The sequence below is a fragment of the Anabrus simplex genome, chromosome 3 (genome assembly GCF_040414725.1).
Source record: "Anabrus simplex isolate iqAnaSimp1 chromosome 3, ASM4041472v1, whole genome shotgun sequence".
NCBI classification, from domain to species: domain Eukaryota; kingdom Metazoa; phylum Arthropoda; class Insecta; order Orthoptera; family Tettigoniidae; genus Anabrus; species Anabrus simplex.
This window is the reverse complement of record NC_090267.1, coordinates 367855132-367873654: the sequence shown is the minus strand read 5'-3', so window position 1 is coordinate 367873654 and position 18523 is coordinate 367855132. Positions and strand designations below refer to the sequence as shown.

The following is an 18523-nucleotide window of genomic DNA, read 5'->3' as shown; positions in this document are numbered from 1 at the left end:
AGATGGAAACTGTCATGGTCCATATGATGATATCCCGGTATTATTATTATTATTATTATTATTATTATTATTATTATTATTATTATTATTATTATTATTATTATTATTATTATTATACTCATAACCATAAACTTCAGTAATAATAGGTTACTCATATCTAAATAGCAAATAAATATTCCTTATAGGCCTACTGCACTGGTTTTTGAATGAAGAGGCCGACGTCAGGCTTCATAACTCATCTGGTATGCAGTTCCTTATTCGTGCTGTACCTACTGTGAAGGAGTAGGTTTACCGTTTGGTGGGTTGTGCGATGATCAAAATATTCCTGTTGTGAGAGTGGGTGTTTAGTTGGTGAGTATCTGAGGGCTTGAGGCAATGAGGTGCACAAGTACTTCTTACAGTTTTGTGCAGTTCTGGGCATGAAGTTGCCATCTCGTTTTCAGGTTTACAATTGAGGGGCTGAGAACAAAAACCAGGTAAGTGACGGAAACATAGTTTTGAGGAAATTGCAGTTAAAGTTGTACATGGCATAAAATATTACACAATAGTTTGGTTGAGTTCCTTTATTTTTGTATCAATTAATTATATCATAAGCATTAATACTGAGGTGAAATTAAGTTCCAGCATTCATTACAGACTTGGTAATAATTATCCTAAAATACTTAACTGTTATTGAATAAATTTTTATTTAATGCAAAAACAAGGTAAGTGACTTTAACATAGTAACAATGTCATTAGTACTTTCATGATAATGAGAGTCACTGGAAAGTTAACTGTTTTCTTCATTGTTTGAAACTTCTTCAGGGACCACGACCGGAATTTCAGTGAGGGAACATCCCCTTTGTCGAGTTTCTGGAACACTAAGATGAGGCAGACTGTCAAAGAAAGTACGATGAACAGGAAGTGTCAGCGGTTTAAGTTCCTGGAGGTTCTTGTAATTTTGCAGCCCTTATAGGTACATCTCCTAGATAGAGCTTTGAGAGTATTACTTCTGATGATCTGCCGACCCCACATTTTACTATCTTTTCGGTACCTTTAAAGTTACACGGGAGCATATAAAACTTTGCGAAAATGCTTTCCCCAATTTCCTTATTGATATTTTCTGTGCATTTAAAGCGACATGACCTATGATTACCAACATCCTTCAAGACTTTGACCTTTTTCACAATACCTCTATGACCGACATACTCCTTCCCAGAATTCCGTAAAAGTTTCTTCTCCATTGACTTCCTTGGTGTTCTCTGTCGCTTACGCCCCCTAGGTAGGACAGTAGGAAAGTCTGTAGGTCCAGTGTCATTGCCTTCCAATGGTGATGAAGACTCTCGAGGATGGTCGTCTCCATTCCCGTTATTTGGTTCTGGCATACCAACTGAAACATTGATAATACTTATTATTATTATTATTATTATTATTATTATTATTATTATTATTATTATTATTATTATTATTATTATTATTGTACATTTTATACAGTTCACTTGGTCAACTTTGTAGGCTTTTGTAAGAGAAATATTTTTATGTTCATGTTCACAGCAAATTTTATCACTACGAGTACATACCCTTGATTTTCATTCCATTTGCTGATATTGTGTCATGACCTTTAGAATGAAGGTCAAATGATGCAGAGCCGTCCACAGTGTTCCGTAAGAGTTCTATTTTTCTGTTCTCTTTAGGTTCGGTTTACGTATTTTCAGTTCGGTGTCTTCACTTTCTGTGCTTGATGAATTATTTCCTGGATCATAATCTGTATCCCAGTCATCCGCATAAGTTTCTGATTCGGAGTAACACTCTGAAAGTTATGTTAAAATGAAAGCTAAAATACTGTATATTCCATTTACAATGGGTCAAAAATGAATTTGAGATAGCTTGGATAATCCATTAGAAAGCATTCTTTCCTTTTTGAAGTGTTAAAATTATTCAATTCCAATTCAAATAGGAGCATAACTATCATTCAAACTAGAGTAATATTAATGCTTCTAAACAAACAAGAAATTCATCCACATAAAGCACAAAACATATATACCAATTATATATTAACATACCTTTAAATCAGGATAACAACCTTCCTTTTTCTTTATTTTCCATTTTCTGTAGAATCACAACCTTACGATGTAACAAACAAACAATGCCCATGAGATCACTTACCTGTTTTTTGCTCTAAACTGGAAACATATTTTACAAAGAGAACAAGTGAATGGTGCCTAGATAGCAGCACTGAACAGTGTGATCACTTACCTGCTTTTTATCCTAAGAGATATCGTATTGGACTACCACAACCTGCACTTAACTCATTTTTTCATAAAATGTCACTTACCTGCTTTTTGTTCTCAGCCCCTCAATTGACAGTTGCCTGAATTATGGACATTATGTTGGCGCGGGTTCAACTATGAGTTAAGATCGCTTTACACAAGGTCACAGTAGTCGAATATTGGCGTTATTAGAGCGTTTGTTTTGTAAATAAGGCACTTACGGTATTTCCCTCCATAGGGGGTTGTGTCGTTGTGTAGTTCCAAATACATACTTAAGTTTTCGTGCCCGGGCAGTCGATGTTCTAAAGTAGTTTAGCCCACTGTCGGACTATGTCAACTGCCGAATTATTCTCTCCCGTCCGCAAATCTTGGAGAGTATACTGGAACTGGTAGGCAGGGCAGCCCAAGGTGTGGTTCACTTCTTGAGTTTATTCCATCTTCACACAATATGTAGTCTTCCTCCTTCAAGAGCGTGTCTCCATCTTCCCAGGTCTGCTCGCAGTCTATTGAGTGTTCTCCACATGACTTACCATCATCAGTATTCTCCTGGAACTTTTCGGAATACTCGTGAGCTGATTTTCAGATGCCTCCAGCTGCTCTGTAGAGTATCAAAACATGTAGCATTCATGCAGTCAGTTATTATGCGACACGTTTCGTTAAAGAGGACATCTCAACTTCTTTGCATGGGTAGATCTGTTCTAGACTGGGCAGACATATTCTGCTGTAAAGAAACATAAGCAAAAGCACGATGTTTTCAGGACGACATTGTTTGCACTCCATTTTCTGTACGCCTGTTCCTACAGTATGTTGCTCCATGTTGCAACCTTCCTGCACGTATCCATTACTGCAGTTGTTTTTGTACCAATTATGACTTGAAATGAAATGTCATATGGCTTTTAGTCCCGGGATATCCCTGGACGAGTTCGGCTCGCCAGGTGCAGGTCTTTCTATTTGACTCCCGTAGGCGACCTGCGCGTTGTGATGAGGATGAAATGATGATGAAGACAACTTATACACCCAGCCCCCGTGCCACTGCAATTAACCAATTAAGGTTAAAATTCCCGACCCTGCCGGGAATCGAACCCGGGACCCCTGTGGCCAAAGGCCAGCACGCTAACCATTTAGCCATGGAGCCGGACTCTACCAAAGGAAATTATAGTCAATTGGGTTCATCCATTGTGAAACGAGACGAACTATGGAAAAAAAAAATTGACGTTTCACGAAGACCTTAGTTCCCTTCCTCAGAAGATACCGTGACTGTTCAAGTAATTTTTGCTAGTGGTTTAACGTCGCCCTAGCACATTGAAGGTTTTCGGCGACGCAAGGATAGAAAATGGCTAGGAATGGGAAGAAAGCGGTCTGGAATAAAATGGGAAACCACGAAAAACTATTGTAAGGGCTGCCGGAGGAGGGATTTAAACCCACAGCTATGCGACCCTAACCGCACGGCCAACTCACTCGGCGAGTTCAAATAATGTAGAAAAAGTCATTTGAAAGTTTCTTCTGAGGCAGTAAATCATGGTTTTCCGTAAACGTCGAACGCTCCAGCAGTTGATGTGGACGTGAAAGAATAAATCTCAACATTTTTATATCAATCTGATGGATATTTAATATTATTCTGTTTTATATTACAAGTTGCCGTCTCTTAGGACCGTTGAACTGTTCATTAACGTTTAAATATCAATATCATTATTGTCAGTGAGATCAGTTGTTCTTTCTTCTGTTTTCTAGGTGGTGTGTCAGCCAAGGAGCGCGTGAAGACCCCAGACAGCCCCGAGGGAGCGCGTCTTATGCTCGCCTCCTCCACTCCCACATCCACCAACTCAGTGAGTCCCACCGCCTCTAGCGCCACCCCTACAGCTCTCAGCGCAGTCCTCAGGCATGGCGCCCCCCATCTCCAGAACGGTGGAGGCGGAGGAGGAACAGTATCTCCAATACTCAACGGCAGTGGCGCCAGTGGAGGTGAGTTTGTCCTAGATAGCGTGCCCACGCTTTGTTCTATAGGGTCTGCACATACTATGTTCAGCAATAGCGGTGTTAGTTGAGATGAGATTGTTTAGACGTCTCGACCCAGTAGTAATCTGTAGTGACTGTAAAATATTGTAGACACGCCAGTGGAGGTGAGTTTGTTCCAGATGACTTAACCAAGCAGTGTTTTCTAGGAACTGCACCTCGTACATTCAGTGGTAGTGGCCTTAAGGGGGGTGACCCAGCTTAACAAAGGAAAAAAATAGGTTAATATCCATTCGATTGTTAACTATGTTACAATTGTTGTTGACAGTTGCTGCACATATCCCAGTATTGGCATGCTTCCTGGCAACCAGAAGCAACTTCAATAATGTCAGATTTTTAATAATTTTAAAATAAAATATTCAAAATTTCCCGCCTTTTTAACAGTATATTGCTGTTTCCCTTATAAATTCCAAGTTTATAAGAATTTTCGTACTTTTCCTTTTTTAAAGTGTGTATCAAAACTCCAGCTACAAAATGAATCTCAGTCGTTCCGAGCACCAGAAAATATTAATAGCTTTTTAAGTTAAAATGTTATATAAAATCGAATTTAAATCCTATTGATCCTAATGAGGTATAGATTGTAGTACAACATTATGGGAGGAAACTCTGAAAAAAAACATAATTATACGTGAATCAGTAAGAGAGTTATGAAGGAAACCGTGATATATTGTTAAAAAGGCGGGAAATTTTGAACATTTCATTTTAAAATGTTATAATTATAATTTTGACATTATTGAAGTTGCTTCTGATTGCTCTTAAGCATGCCAATCCTGGGGTATGTGCAGCATTTGTCAACAACGTTTGTAGCATATATAACAATCGAATGAATATTGGCCTGTTTTCCCCGTGTTGAGCTAGGTCTCCCCCCTTAATGAATTTGAGATTCTTCTGCATGTATTGTTTATAACTGTTAGACTCTTTAGTCTGCCGATTTCGAGTAAATAAATTTATAGACTACCTGAAAGAGTAAATATATGGTAAAGGTATTACACCTGAAAAAAAGAAACAAGATGAAAATAGAATGGTATGTTTCGTTCTTCAAAGAACATCATCAGACTTCATCAAATCACACTCTTCATCTCTGTTTAAATACTTAGGACGTTCCATTTTACACTATTAGATGGCTAGGTGATCTATTGCCGATTTTTACTCAATTTTGTCGTGCAAACACCAAATGTGTCACCAGAGCAGATGATGTTATTCTGTACAGAGTAATAAATAAGTTACAAGATTGTGAGCAGCTGCAGGGTGACCTCGATAGTGTTGTGAGATGGACCGTAGGCAATGGTATGATGATAAACGGGGTTAAAAGTCAGGTTGTGAGTTTCACAAATAGGAAAACTCCTCTCAGTTTTAATTACTGCGTTGATGGGGTGAAAGTTCCTTTTGAGGATCATTGTAAGTACCTAGGTGTTAATATAAGAAAAGACCTTCATTGGGGTAATCACATAAATATGATTGTTAATAAAGGGTACAGATCTCTGCACATGGTTATGAAGGTATTTAGGGGTTGTAGTAAGGATGTAAAGGAGAAGGCATATAAGTCTCTGGTAAGACCCCGAATACAGTATGGTTCCAGTGTATGGGACCCTCACCAGGATTACTTGATTTAAGAACTGGAAAAAATCCAAAGAAAAGCAGCTCGATTTGTTCTGGGCAATTTCCAACAAAAGTGGAGCGTTACAAAAATGTTGCAAAGTTTGGGCTGGGAAGAACTGGGAGAAAGGAGACGAGCTGCTCGATTAAGTGGTATGTTCCGAGCTGTCAGTGGAAAGATGGCATGGGAGGACATCAGTAGACGAATAAGTTTGAGTGGTGTCTTTAAAAGTGAGAAAGATCACAATATAAAGATAAAGTTGGAATTCAAGAGGACAAATTGGGGCAAATATTCGTTTATAGGAAGGGGAGTTAGGGATTGGAATAACTTACGAAGGGAAATGTTCAATAATTTTCCAATTTCCTTGCGATCATTTAAGAAAAGGCTAGGAAAACAACAGATAGGGAATCTGCCACCTGGGCGACTGCCCTAAATGCAGATCAGTATTGATTGATTGATTGATTGATTGATTGATTGATTGATTGATTGATTGATTGATTGATTGATTGATTGATTGATTGATTGATTGATTGATTGATTGATTGATTTATCTTACATGTCGTACATCATGGAGTGTCGAATGGATTCTTTTCTGCCCTTCAAAAATCGTAACTACCTCTGCCACGTTTGAACCCAAGGGTGTTGGTATCCAGAGGCCGACACTCTACTACTGATCCACAGAAATATCTGAGTTTATCAAATAAATTTTAGTCACTTTAATTAGATGGCATGGAAATCCTTTCCTGATATGGGTATGCTATCTACTGTAGGATACGATTTAGTCTGTGAAACGGTTTTTTCATGATCTGTAAAAGCCACTTAAGTGGTTATGTTCAGATCATCTTCGCTTAAGTGAAAGAAGTACAATAACATAACTATTTTTTTATCTGATGCACAATTCCCCTTGTGCCGATTTTTTTTGGCTGAATAGTGAAACTGAGCAAGTGTCCGCGCGGTTTGCACCACGTAGCTATCAGCTTATATTCGGGAGATAGTGTGTTCGTACCCCACTGTCAGCAGCCCTGAAGATGGTTTTCAGTGCTTTCCCATTTTCCCATCAGGCGAATGCTGGGGCTGTACCTTAATCAAGTACCAGGGTCGCTTCCTTCCCACTCCTAGCCCTTCCCTATCCAATCGTCGCCTGTCTGTGTCGGTTCGACGTAAGCACGTTGTAAAAAAATTAATATTGAGAGTAGTGGCCTTTGGTTAAGAGAGTCCTGGGAACGATTCCCGACCAGGCAGGGATTTTTGTCAAAAATGTAAGGTAAATGCATCTCCATACAGGCCAATGGCCCTTGGAGGGGTGGGAGGTAAAGGCTTCCAGTATTCGTAAATTCGGCACTTGATGGGGTAGAGTGGATAGCTATACGCTCAGCCGCCTTTGCCCCTAGGCATTAACCTGGTACACATATTTCGTGTAGGAGTGAACCTCAGGGCCATGTAGACCACCGGAAATGGAAATGTCTTTTCTTAAAAATTTTCGACCTCCTGACATCTTTCCGGGGAAACCGATCACCCGTTTACCGCCTCGGTAAAGTCGTAGATCACAAGTCCGACTTATTAGCTGATTGGGAAACGTAGTGGCCTTAGTTTCAGAGGGCCTGAGCTCGACACCCAGCCGGGCTGGGCTAGAGATTTTGGCCGCGTTTAGCTTCATTCCTCTAGCTCGGGGGCTGGTATTTGCAATCTTCTTCACTTACATACAACACACCACACTATCAACCATCACAGAAATACACACTCGTGAATACACAACCTCCACATAGATTTGTCGTCAGGAAGATTAACCGACCATAAAGCTGGGCCTAATTCTCACTAGTGACAGTCCCATATAATTGGGAAAGGCCAGGAAAGAAAGATAAAAGCCATAGGTCGCCCAGCATAGATCTGTTTTTCATTTATCTGTTAGAGTGAAACGGAATATCGAAACTGACATGCACGCAGTCTAAACGGCGTAAAAGAAAAATGCCTCCATGTGATAGTTGAGACTATGGATTATTATTATTATTATTATTATTATTATTATTATTATTATTATTATTATTATTATTATTATTATTATTATTATTATCTCTTTTGACTCTGTTTCTTTCACTGTTTCAGGTAGCCTCAGCCCGCCCTTGCCCCTGTCACTGTCCCTCCTGGAGCAGGGCGCTGCCCACAACCAAAGCCGAGCGCTCGGTAAACTGAAGAGATTCCTCAGCACACTTGTACAGTTCGGAAGTGACATCGCTGCAGACACGGGAGAGCGCGTCCGAGCTCTCGTCTTCAGCCTTGTGGTGAGTACCTACAGCCCCTTCCTTTCACTGTTTTAAACCAGGTGCACTGGATATTAAGATTCTCGTTGCATTTCAAACATCATAATATATGGTGGGACTTGGTTTTATTTTGTTCATGCAACTTCTTTCGAAATAAAGAAAAAGGCTCCAGAAAACTGAGCGTGAAGAGAATACGATTTGTGATGATAATAATAATAATGATAATCCACAGCCTGTTTCCAGTCATTCAAGCGGGTCAGGAATGGAATGAAAGAAGCCCCCGGCGAGGATAGAAATTGTGCCGGCTGCCGAAGCCTGTCGCACTCCTCTGGGGCAATGATTAATGACTGGCAGATTAAATCAAATGATACTGGAGAGTGTTGCTGGAATTAATGATGACAGGGAAAACCGGAGTACTCGGAGAAAAACCTGTCCCACTTCCACTTTGTCCAGCACCGGCATTTGAACCTCAGCTGCCAGCGGTGGGAGGCCGGTTCCGCTGCCGCCTGAACCACAGAGGCTCTAGTAAGATTTCTGCTAAGTGATACGAAATCAATCACAGGAAAACTAGTATCACTCTATGAAGCCCATCCCTCACATTCAATATTTTATGAAGTCATGTTAATAGCTGGATAGTATAGCCGGTCCGGTGGCCATGACTCCTTGTGAGTGGGGACGGTAGAATAACCTTCACGGTATCCCCTGCCTGTCGCAAAGGGGTTCCAGTGTCTCTTGACTTCGGAGCAAAGTCTGACGAACACGGGGTCCTGGTATTGATTCCAATTACTTGTGCCAGTGGAGGTGAGTTTGTTCTAGATAGCTTTACCCACGCATTGTTCTATAGGGTCTGCACATACTATGTTCAGCAATAGCGGTGTTAGTGGAGATGAGGTTGTTTAGACGTCTTAACTCAGCAGTAATCTGTAGTGACTGTAAAATATTGTAGACATGCCAGTGGAGGTGAGTTTGTTCCAGATGACTTGACCAAGCAGTGTTTTCTAGGAACTGCACCTCGTACATTCAGTGGTAGTGGCCTTAATGAATTTGAGATTCTTGTGCATGTTTCCTATCCAACCTCACTTGGTCAACTCTTGTTCTTTTCCGACCCTAACGGTATTCATTTCCACGCTTTTCGTAGCCCTTAGCTTTCTTTGTCCGAAACCTTCATTTTTTGAAGTGTTGGGCCCCTTCCATTTCTCTCCTCCTGATTAGTGTTAATAGAGGATGGTTCACCAGTTGCATTTCCTCGTAAAAAAATAATCACCACCATAACGACTGGGTGGCCTTGATTGTTAGGGTGACAAGTCTTGGTGGTCTGACACCGTTAGTCGGTTCGAGTCCCGTCGGCGGAAAACATTTTCACCGTCAGAATATTGGCCAGCAGGGTACAAGAGGTTGTAGTATACAACTCCTAATAACTAGATTGCTTGCATTCAATCCGAAACCTCTCCGCAGTGTTCATATATAGTGAGGACGTAAAGTCTTGAGCAGACCCCTTGGTGTTTTTCAATAGAAGCAGGCTATGTGCGAGAGAGGAAGAGAGAGTTGAATTTGAATTGAATTCATTGATAATTTATGTGCCACTGATGCTGAAAAGTCCCTTCATGTGACATCTTCATATAAAAATATACAGGTTTATGAACAGACTAACTACATTTTGTTATAATATTAAAATATTAAACATTAAAATTTAAAAACATATTAAATGCAATATTAAACCTAAGGCGACCCAGTAGGGTCTATCTATAATCTTAAATTTACTGTTTTTAGGTACATTTATCTCAGAAACGGTTCAAACTAAAGGCTTCATTTTTTTCCCATGATTTCTTTACACCTTCTTGCGTGTTTTAACACAGGGGTTTATTCATTAGAGATATTCGTCCATTTTTTATTCAGTGCAACATTTTTTGGAAAAAAGTCGCTCACTTTTTAATAATAATAATAATAATAATAATAATAATAATAATAATAATAATAATAATAATATTTGTTTTACGTTCCACTAACTACTTTTAAGGTCTTAGGAGACGCCGAGGTGCCGGAATTTAGTCCCGCAGGAGTTATTTACGTGCCAGTAAATCTACCGACACGAGGCTGTCGTATTTGAGCACCTTCAAATACCACCGGACTGAGCCAGGATCGAACCTGCCAAGTTGGGGTTAGAAGGCCAGCGCCTTAACCGTCTAAGCCACTCAGCCCGGGCGCTCACTTTTTATCCCCTTGTTTCTGTACTAAACACTCTGTAACGGTTCAAATCCCGTTACAAGATAATATCTGTATTTTATTATTATTATTGCATCTGTGATTATTATTATTATTATTATTATTATTATTATTATTATTATTATTATTATTATTATTATTATTATGTACGTATTATTATTATTTCATCTGTGATATTATTACTACTATTGTAGTTATAATTATTATTCAATTCCATTATGCAATGCTAGTCGCTTGCGTATTTGTAATTGAGTGTATGCATATATACGTATATGTAGATTAACATTAAATACCTGTACAGTGAGAGTTTCGATGTATCAGATGTGGATGTGACGTGTTATATTGCTATACTACTGGCGATTCTACCAAGTCATCGCCACGTCATGGCTACGTCATCGTGAGCTTTTAGCAATGCGCTCAGAGACTCAGCCGCCCCAGGGGATTTCACCAGTACATGCAACAGTTTGAGGCGTTGTGGGAGTATGTCATTGTTATTTTTGGAGATTACGTAGCTGTGTTAACCAACGTCTATAAAAGGTGGATGCATATTGTAGCGACAGACATTATTTAAACGGAAGCAGTACAGTGAAGAAGTCAAAATGGATAAGTGAACAGTCATTATTTAAACGGAAGCAGTACAGTGAAGAAGTCAAAATGGATAAGTGAACAGTCATTAGTTAAGCGGAAACTGAACAGTGAAGAAGTCTACTAGATGAAGAGGCCTCAGTCGGTCAGTCAACGAGTGTGAACGAGAGATGGAGAAGACTCAGTGAGCCATTAATTATTAGTTATTGAGAGAGTGAGGCTAAAGTTAGTCGGTCACTTACTTGAAGACACGGACGCAAGGGCTTACCATGGAGTCAGAGAGGGACACCACCTGCCATGAGTTAATACCATATTGACTTACCAAGAAGTCAGATGATATGGAGAAGAAGCAGTCACAAGGATGTATCACCAAGTTAGGCGTGACACATCTACAGTAAACACCAGATCAAAGGAATACGTCGTAATTACACTCAAAGTGTTGAAGGTACAGTCAAGTGAATCAGTGAGGGAAATATTTCGTATAAATTGTTAAATGTCCGGTCAAGAAGAATTCAAATTCATGCCTAGTTTCTTTCAGTTGCAATGTCATAATTTCATGTTCTCATCTGTTTTATCGCAACAAGACTCACTATTTTTTTATATATTATTTAAAGAATATATTTTGTTCTATCAAACGAATTCATAGTTTTATTTCAATGACAGTAAAATATCTTAACCTCAAAATTAATGGGGAAACCGAACGCCAATCTCCTTTTCCCAGAACTTATATGGTATGTTGTCAAAAGTAAGCTTATTACTCCACACCCTAGAGATAGTCAAGATTCTCATTCTATTATTGCTGCACTGAGTGGTAGCTGGCGCCCTTCAAATAACGTATGTTTAAGTAAGCAGGAAAGAAGTAAGTGTGAGTCCAGGGTTCGACGATTGTGTATTTTGTTTAATGAATGTTAATTTTCATAATTTCATGTTAAATGCAGATATTCAGATTTTTCAATATAAATGCAGTTTTGTAATATTTGTAAAATTAGTCAGCGACTTAGGAAAGTCTCAACTTCTCTCCAAAAACGTTGTGTTAAAGTGTGTATATTATGACTTTATGTAATATTTGAAAGTTTCAAGCTTTATACTAAATAGTTTTTGAGAAAATGTTCCTTTTGTTCAGAAAAAAGTGAACTTGCAGAAACAAGCCTTCAAAGTTTTTCAATGTAATCCTGCCCCATATGATGGATCATGTGGGTTGTCTTGCATCTATAACTTTTACAGTAGGTTTTCCAACATTCTTCCTTTTCTTAAAAACCCTATTGCTCAGTCGCGGCATTGCAACACAAACAATTGTCTTCAAACAAAGAACGTAACTCATGGAAATGCAGCGAACAATCACACGAATAATGAGCTCTATTACTTCATGGAATATTAATTTCCTGTCCTTTATCCGTCACTTATCTCTGAATAGGCTAGCAAATGTCACAAATACCCATTATGTTACATTTACACACATATACCACCACTGGGCGGGAATATGAGGAGGGAGCCGAGGAAACTTGTATTGTCGTTGTCAACAACGAGATCTCCCGGCAGATAAAGTTACCGCGCCCATGCAGTATTGTCTTGGAAACGCAATACAAAGCACTTATAATTAAGATATGACCATGAATGATAGCTCTGATGAAAGAAGAAAGTCTCTAGATTTTTATGGAATGAAAAAATAAAAATTCCATTTTTTTGCCGAATTTCACCCTACCGGGTCCCCTTAAGAGAGAGAGAGAGAGAGAGAGAGAAAAGGAAGAGAGACGCAGGTTGCCCGTGGGAGTCAATTGGGCCATAGGAAATCAGTCAAGGAATAGTATTATAGTCTAATACGATGATTTACTAGATTCTGAAGTGAAGACAACACGTGCGACGACATTTCCGTATTCAGTATTTCATTGTAAAGAGAAAATTAAGAGTCTGATCTCAGTATGACGCCATCGTTTGATGTAATAGTGACACCATTTTGAGGTACTAAAATCAGCTTGCCGCGTGGCTAACAATTAGTGTAGCTCTGGACTCCGTCCTGTTATTACATCGTGTGAAGGTCGTTTGATTCGTTTCGCTTATTTCAAGTATACAGGAAAAAGTCAAATAATAAATAGGCATATTTGAAAACTTATGGTGAAAAAATAACCTGCGAATAATTTCTTTCCTGTGCAAACTCACGTGACATATTGACAGTAAATAGAAGATCCTTCAAAAAGCGCGCCGGTTTTGATATAAATTTATGATCTTTTCAGGTAGGTAATATGACGTCACGCGTAAGATCTCCCCTATTGCGCTGGCATGCAACAACTCTGTCCGTGAGATTTCAGTTCGATTTCGCCAACAGCTCGTCGAATTTCTTCTTCTAAGTCGCGGATGTTTCGGAGGTTACTGACATCACTAATGATAATGATTCAAGATAACGCCAAAGGAAAAAACCGCAAGAGGTTGTGGTCGTGGCTATTGTTGTTTTAAGAGGAAGTACAACTGGGCAACCATCCTCTATTAACAATAATCAAACGAAAAAAATAGAAGGGATCACACTTCAAAAAATGAAGGTATTGGTCAGAGACGAAGAGGCAGCAAGGGCGTGAAAATCGAAGACTTCTTAGGCCTCCATCCCGTCGGAATCGGGAAAGAAGAAGAGTTGACCAAGGGAGGTCAGATAGGATAGATGAAAGTGAGGAGATGGTACATGTAAGTGAAAACAAGGCCAGGTCTCGACCAAGGGCTCGCATGAACTTGGTGGCCATTCTATTACGCGAGAAGAGGTGATCAGGAAACCCCTCGTGAGTCAACTGCATTGTTTTAATGTTCACTGTTGAACCCGTTTCATTGAACTTTACCATAATTGTACGAACTGTACATTCTTTGCGCCCTAGAATCGGGTGAAGTCGTCTCTCAGTTGCTGCGTAACTTTCTCCGTATTGGGAAAACGTTTTCACAATTAGCACACTTTGCGCAATAGTAAACTGCTCCATGGCTTGAAGAAATGTGAGATATTCAGACTGAAGCAACAATCACAATATTTATGGATACCGAAGCGATACACAACAATGTCAACAACAGAGAAACAAAAATGTGCCACGCGATTCAAGTACGAAATCACTCATGCCGAGCGATAAAAGTTTCAACCAACGGGAGTGATTTAAAGGGGGCCGAGCGTCGTGAAGTGAGTTCTGTGCAACTGGAGCCCCAGCGGTGGCAGAATTTGAAACCCGTACTAACTAGAGCGTTTATTTCGGCAATACTCATCACGTACTACGTATTGTGTGTCTAAACGTGCACCCGTGACCCCAACAAAGTCTCGTTCTTTGTTTCTGAGTGTAGAATGGGATTGGACAAGGATGATGATGTGATTATGGAGTTGAGAGAATCGTGATACGAACATTTTTAATAACCACTGTGTTACACAAACCAGTTCCATGTAGGTGCATGCTCAGAAATATACCGCCACAGTGAATATGACAGGCTTACATTCAACATTCCTATGTCAGTACCTCGTAGTTGGCCTATTGACCTTTTCTTTACTTCCGTGTGGCTATTGCCAGCCTGGTGCAGATCCTCAGACGAGGGTGGGTGGCGTCTGTTGTGTATGGAAAACTGCGTGTTATTGTGGTAGTGGTGAGTGTGTAATGTGTTTAATTTGCAGCGATATTGGAGACAGCACAAACAATCAGCTCCCAAACCAACGGAGCTAACCATTTAAGGTAATACCGAACAGGTGGAGAGTGGAACCCGGAGCCCACTGAACCGAAGGCCACTACGTTGACAATTTGTCCAAGGAGCCGGACATTATTGCCATAAAACAGAAATTGTTTTTATCTGCAAAATTTCCCTGCGTGTACAATAATAATAATAATAATAATAATAATAATAATCAAGATGTCAACAACTACAGAGGTATATCTCTCTTGCCAGTTGCTTACAAGATATTCTCAACAATACTATTAAACAGAGTAAAATCGACACTGGACAGCCAACTGGGTGAATATTAAGGTGGATTTAGAGAGGGAAGATTTTGCTCCGAACAGATTTTCAACCTGAAATCTATAATTCGACACAGATTAATAAACTCCAAAGACATAGTTGTAACATTTATTGACTTTAGAAAAGTTTTGACTCTGTTGATAGGGAAACCCTAGATAAAGTAATCCGGAAATTTGGAGTTAAAACTAAATTGGCAAACCTAATTCCTGAAACACTTACAGACACTATCTCGAAAGTAAAATTTATGGGTGAAATATCTCGACCTTTCAAAATAAATACAGGTGTCAGGCAGGGCGGAATGAAAAACTGAAAGAATCCAAAATATTGCCACTCGTGCTGGGGAAAAGGAACAAAGGTGTTACAATAAATTGCCTAGCATTTGCATGTGATTTTGACATACTTTCAGAAAGCCTTACAGATGCAGCAATGCAAGTCAGTCTCTTTAAAAAGACAGCCAATATGACAGACTTGCGAATCTCTGCTGAGAAAACAAAATTTTTGACGAATATAAAAAGTGCCCCGAAGTTTTTAGTAACAGATCTTGGTCAAATAGAAAAGGTAAAGAAATTCAAATATTAGGATGAGACAATTCAAGAAAATGGTTTAGAAAAATCTTCTATAGAGGAGAGGATACAAAAGATGGAAAGAGCGTACGGTATATCTAAGAATACTTACAACAAAAAGTGCTTATCAACAAAACTTAAAATAAAGCACTACAACACAGTAGTGAAACCAGAATGCCTTTATGCCAGCGAATGTCTTGCACTGAACTACAAGCTTGATAAATTAGAAATATTAGAAAGAAAAATTATAAGAAAAATATTAAATCCTCTAAGAATTGCAGAGTTTTGGAGATTAAGAAGTAACAATGAAATTTACCAGAATATAGAAAACATATCAGAAACAATAAGAAAAGGGAGATTACTATTTCTTGGACACATTTACAGAATGGATGACAATAGACTAACTAAAAGAATCTTCAAGTACCATTGGGAAAAGAAATCAACCACCACCTGGATTCAAGAAGTCAAGAAATACCGAAAGGACCAACATACGAGAAGAAGAATTATTGGAAAGAAATATTTTTAGGAAGAAAGTCTTACAAATGGAAGGGTTCCAAGGGAGGAAGGTAAAGAAAACGGCACAAAGTGGACTGAAGACAGGAAAAAGAAGCATAGTGAAACAATGAAAGAATACTGGAAGAAAAGGAAAGAACAACTAAGAAGGAAGAATTGAAATTGTAACGTGGTCCTTAGAAGGCCGGAACGCAAGAATAATAATAATAATAATAATAATAATAATAATAATAATAATGATATTTTTACGTCCCACAAACTATTTTTGACGGTTTTCAGAGACGCTGAGCTGCCGGAATTGTGTCCCACAGGAGTTGGTTTACGTGTCAGTAAATTTACCGACACGAGGCTGGCGTATTTGAGCACCTTCAAATACCACCGGACTGAGCCAGGATCGAGCCTGCCAAGCTGGGGTCAGAAAGCAACCGCCTCAACCATCTGAGCCTCTCAGCTCGGCAATAATATGTTTTATCATTGAGGTACAATCATGTGTCGTAGATTATATTGACTGAATTTCATCTGCTTCTTGTTCGTGCAAGTTTAATAATGATTTTGGAACGGAATTCCTTTTTGTTATTCTCTGAAATTGCGAATATGAAACTCGATTCTTACTCTGGTATCCTGTATTGAGAACAGCCATACCTTTCTCATTACTAAGTGCAGTGCTATACTGAATACGTATGTACATTTGCATATTTTACTTTCATGGATTGGTGATCAGTAAAACTGTACTTTAACTCTGTGTTGCATTACTTTGTTTAGATCGAGAAACGGTTTTAGCCGTCCTTAACATTTTTGATTGATGCTTTTACGACCCAGTATAAACATGTTCTTCTTTCTGGTTTATGACGCCTTCAGGAAGACACACATAGGGGTTAACTTGACGTTGGTCGAAGATCTTACTGCGCTTCTTATTCGTCTCCATATCTCTTATTGGTGTTGACTCTTCGTTCGATCTTGGGTTATCTGCTCTTTTATAATAATAATAATATTGTTTTTTACGTTCCAATAACTACCTTTTTACAGTTTTCAGAGACTCTGAGGTGCTGAGAATGTTGTACTGCAGGAGTTTTACGTGCCAGTATAATATATCTACACGAGGCTCGCATATTCACCTTCAAATACTAACGGACTGAGCTGGAATCGAAAGCCAGTGCCCTGCCGTTTGGGGTATTCAGCGCAGCATTCTGCTATATTGATATCTCGTAATTTCGTCGATATCCTTCTCACCGAAGGTCACTCTGTCCTCTTTTCCCCTCTTGTAGGTCTAATATTTGATTCGCCTTGTGATTTTCTGGAAGGAGTATCATGTGATCATACCATGTCAGCCTCGGTTCTGTTACTTTATGTTTCTTGTGTGCCCCATATTCTCTTTTGCTATTTGTTTTACGTCGCACGGACACAGACAGGTCTTATGGAGACTATTTTATGAAACATGGCTAGGAATAGGAAGGAAGGCTCTGCAGTCTTAATTAAGGTACAGTCCCAGCTTTGCCTGGTGTGAAACTGGGGAACCACAGAAATCCAGGACTGCCAACAGTGCGGTTCGAATGCACTATCTCCTGAATGTAAGCTAACAGCTACGTAACCCCTGCGTAACCGATTCATTAGCTACGTATGTATTCGTTCTTGACGCGGTCTTCCAGTGTGTTTCCAATAATTCATCTGAACATCCTGTTATGTGTAACCTTTGATAGTCGAATGTACAGAATCATGCCGATAGAGAAACAGTGGTTTATGTTGAAAATATTTACAGCGCCTCTGCCCATCCTGTATATGGCCCCATCAAGAAAATGATGTAAGCGATTATTTCAATCCCTTCCGTGCTTATTTCTGTGTCTGCTTTCCATTGAAATGAAACCACTGAAATATTAGGTTATGAAATTGAACATATCATTTGGGACAGTTTTATTCCTTTATAAGACTATGAACAAAAGTAAATGCATTTTTTTAAATGTGCATACATTGCAATTATAACTGTACATTAGAAAATCCTCTCCTCACGTCTTCGGAGTACTGTTCCACAGGCCTGGTGTAGACACCCTTTACAAGGCAGTGCATTTCAACCACTCAGGTTAACTTTCTCTTTACTCTTCCCCTTTCAGTTCTCTTCTGTAATTGACCTTTGTTCATAGGTTGGTGTTTGTATGTCAGACTTTGCTTCGAACCAATAAGAGACTGGTGTGGTCATCAAATAACGAAGTTCTGCCAATATCAAATGAGAGAAAACACAATTGGAAACTAGATGCATCGGCAAGATTTCGTGCTCTCGACTGCATTTTGTTTGAGCTGGTGTGCATTCTAATCCATGTAGTTGAGCGGGACATATAACTAGGGCCCGGACTTTTTAAAAATGCATATGCAAATACATATTTTGAACATGAGTGCATATTTTGAACCTTAGTGCATATACAGACAGGTTTTTCTCTTATGTGTGATCGATTATATAAGATCTCTGAACGAAATGGAAAATTTAATGAGCTCTGTATGTTGCACATCACTTGGCAACATGAAAAACCCTCCCTGATCAAGGAAAGTGCTTTCAGTGTCGCAATA

The 18523-nt window shown here is 39.2% G+C and overlaps 1 protein-coding gene across 1 annotated transcript in view; it reads left to right on the top strand.

The window, feature by feature from the left end:
- The first annotated feature begins 3138 nt into the window (after positions 1 to 3138).
- LOC136866809 (protein CBFA2T1) overlaps positions 3139 to 18523 on the top strand; it is a 208508-nt gene continuing 193123 nt past the window's right edge. The window contains exons 1-3 of the mRNA XM_068226853.1: positions 3139 to 3184; positions 3981 to 4211; positions 7963 to 8138. Of these exons, the coding sequence (XP_068082954.1) occupies positions 3139 to 3184; positions 3981 to 4211; positions 7963 to 8138 (453 nt within the window). The remainder of the gene's footprint in view (positions 3185 to 3980; positions 4212 to 7962; positions 8139 to 18523) is intronic.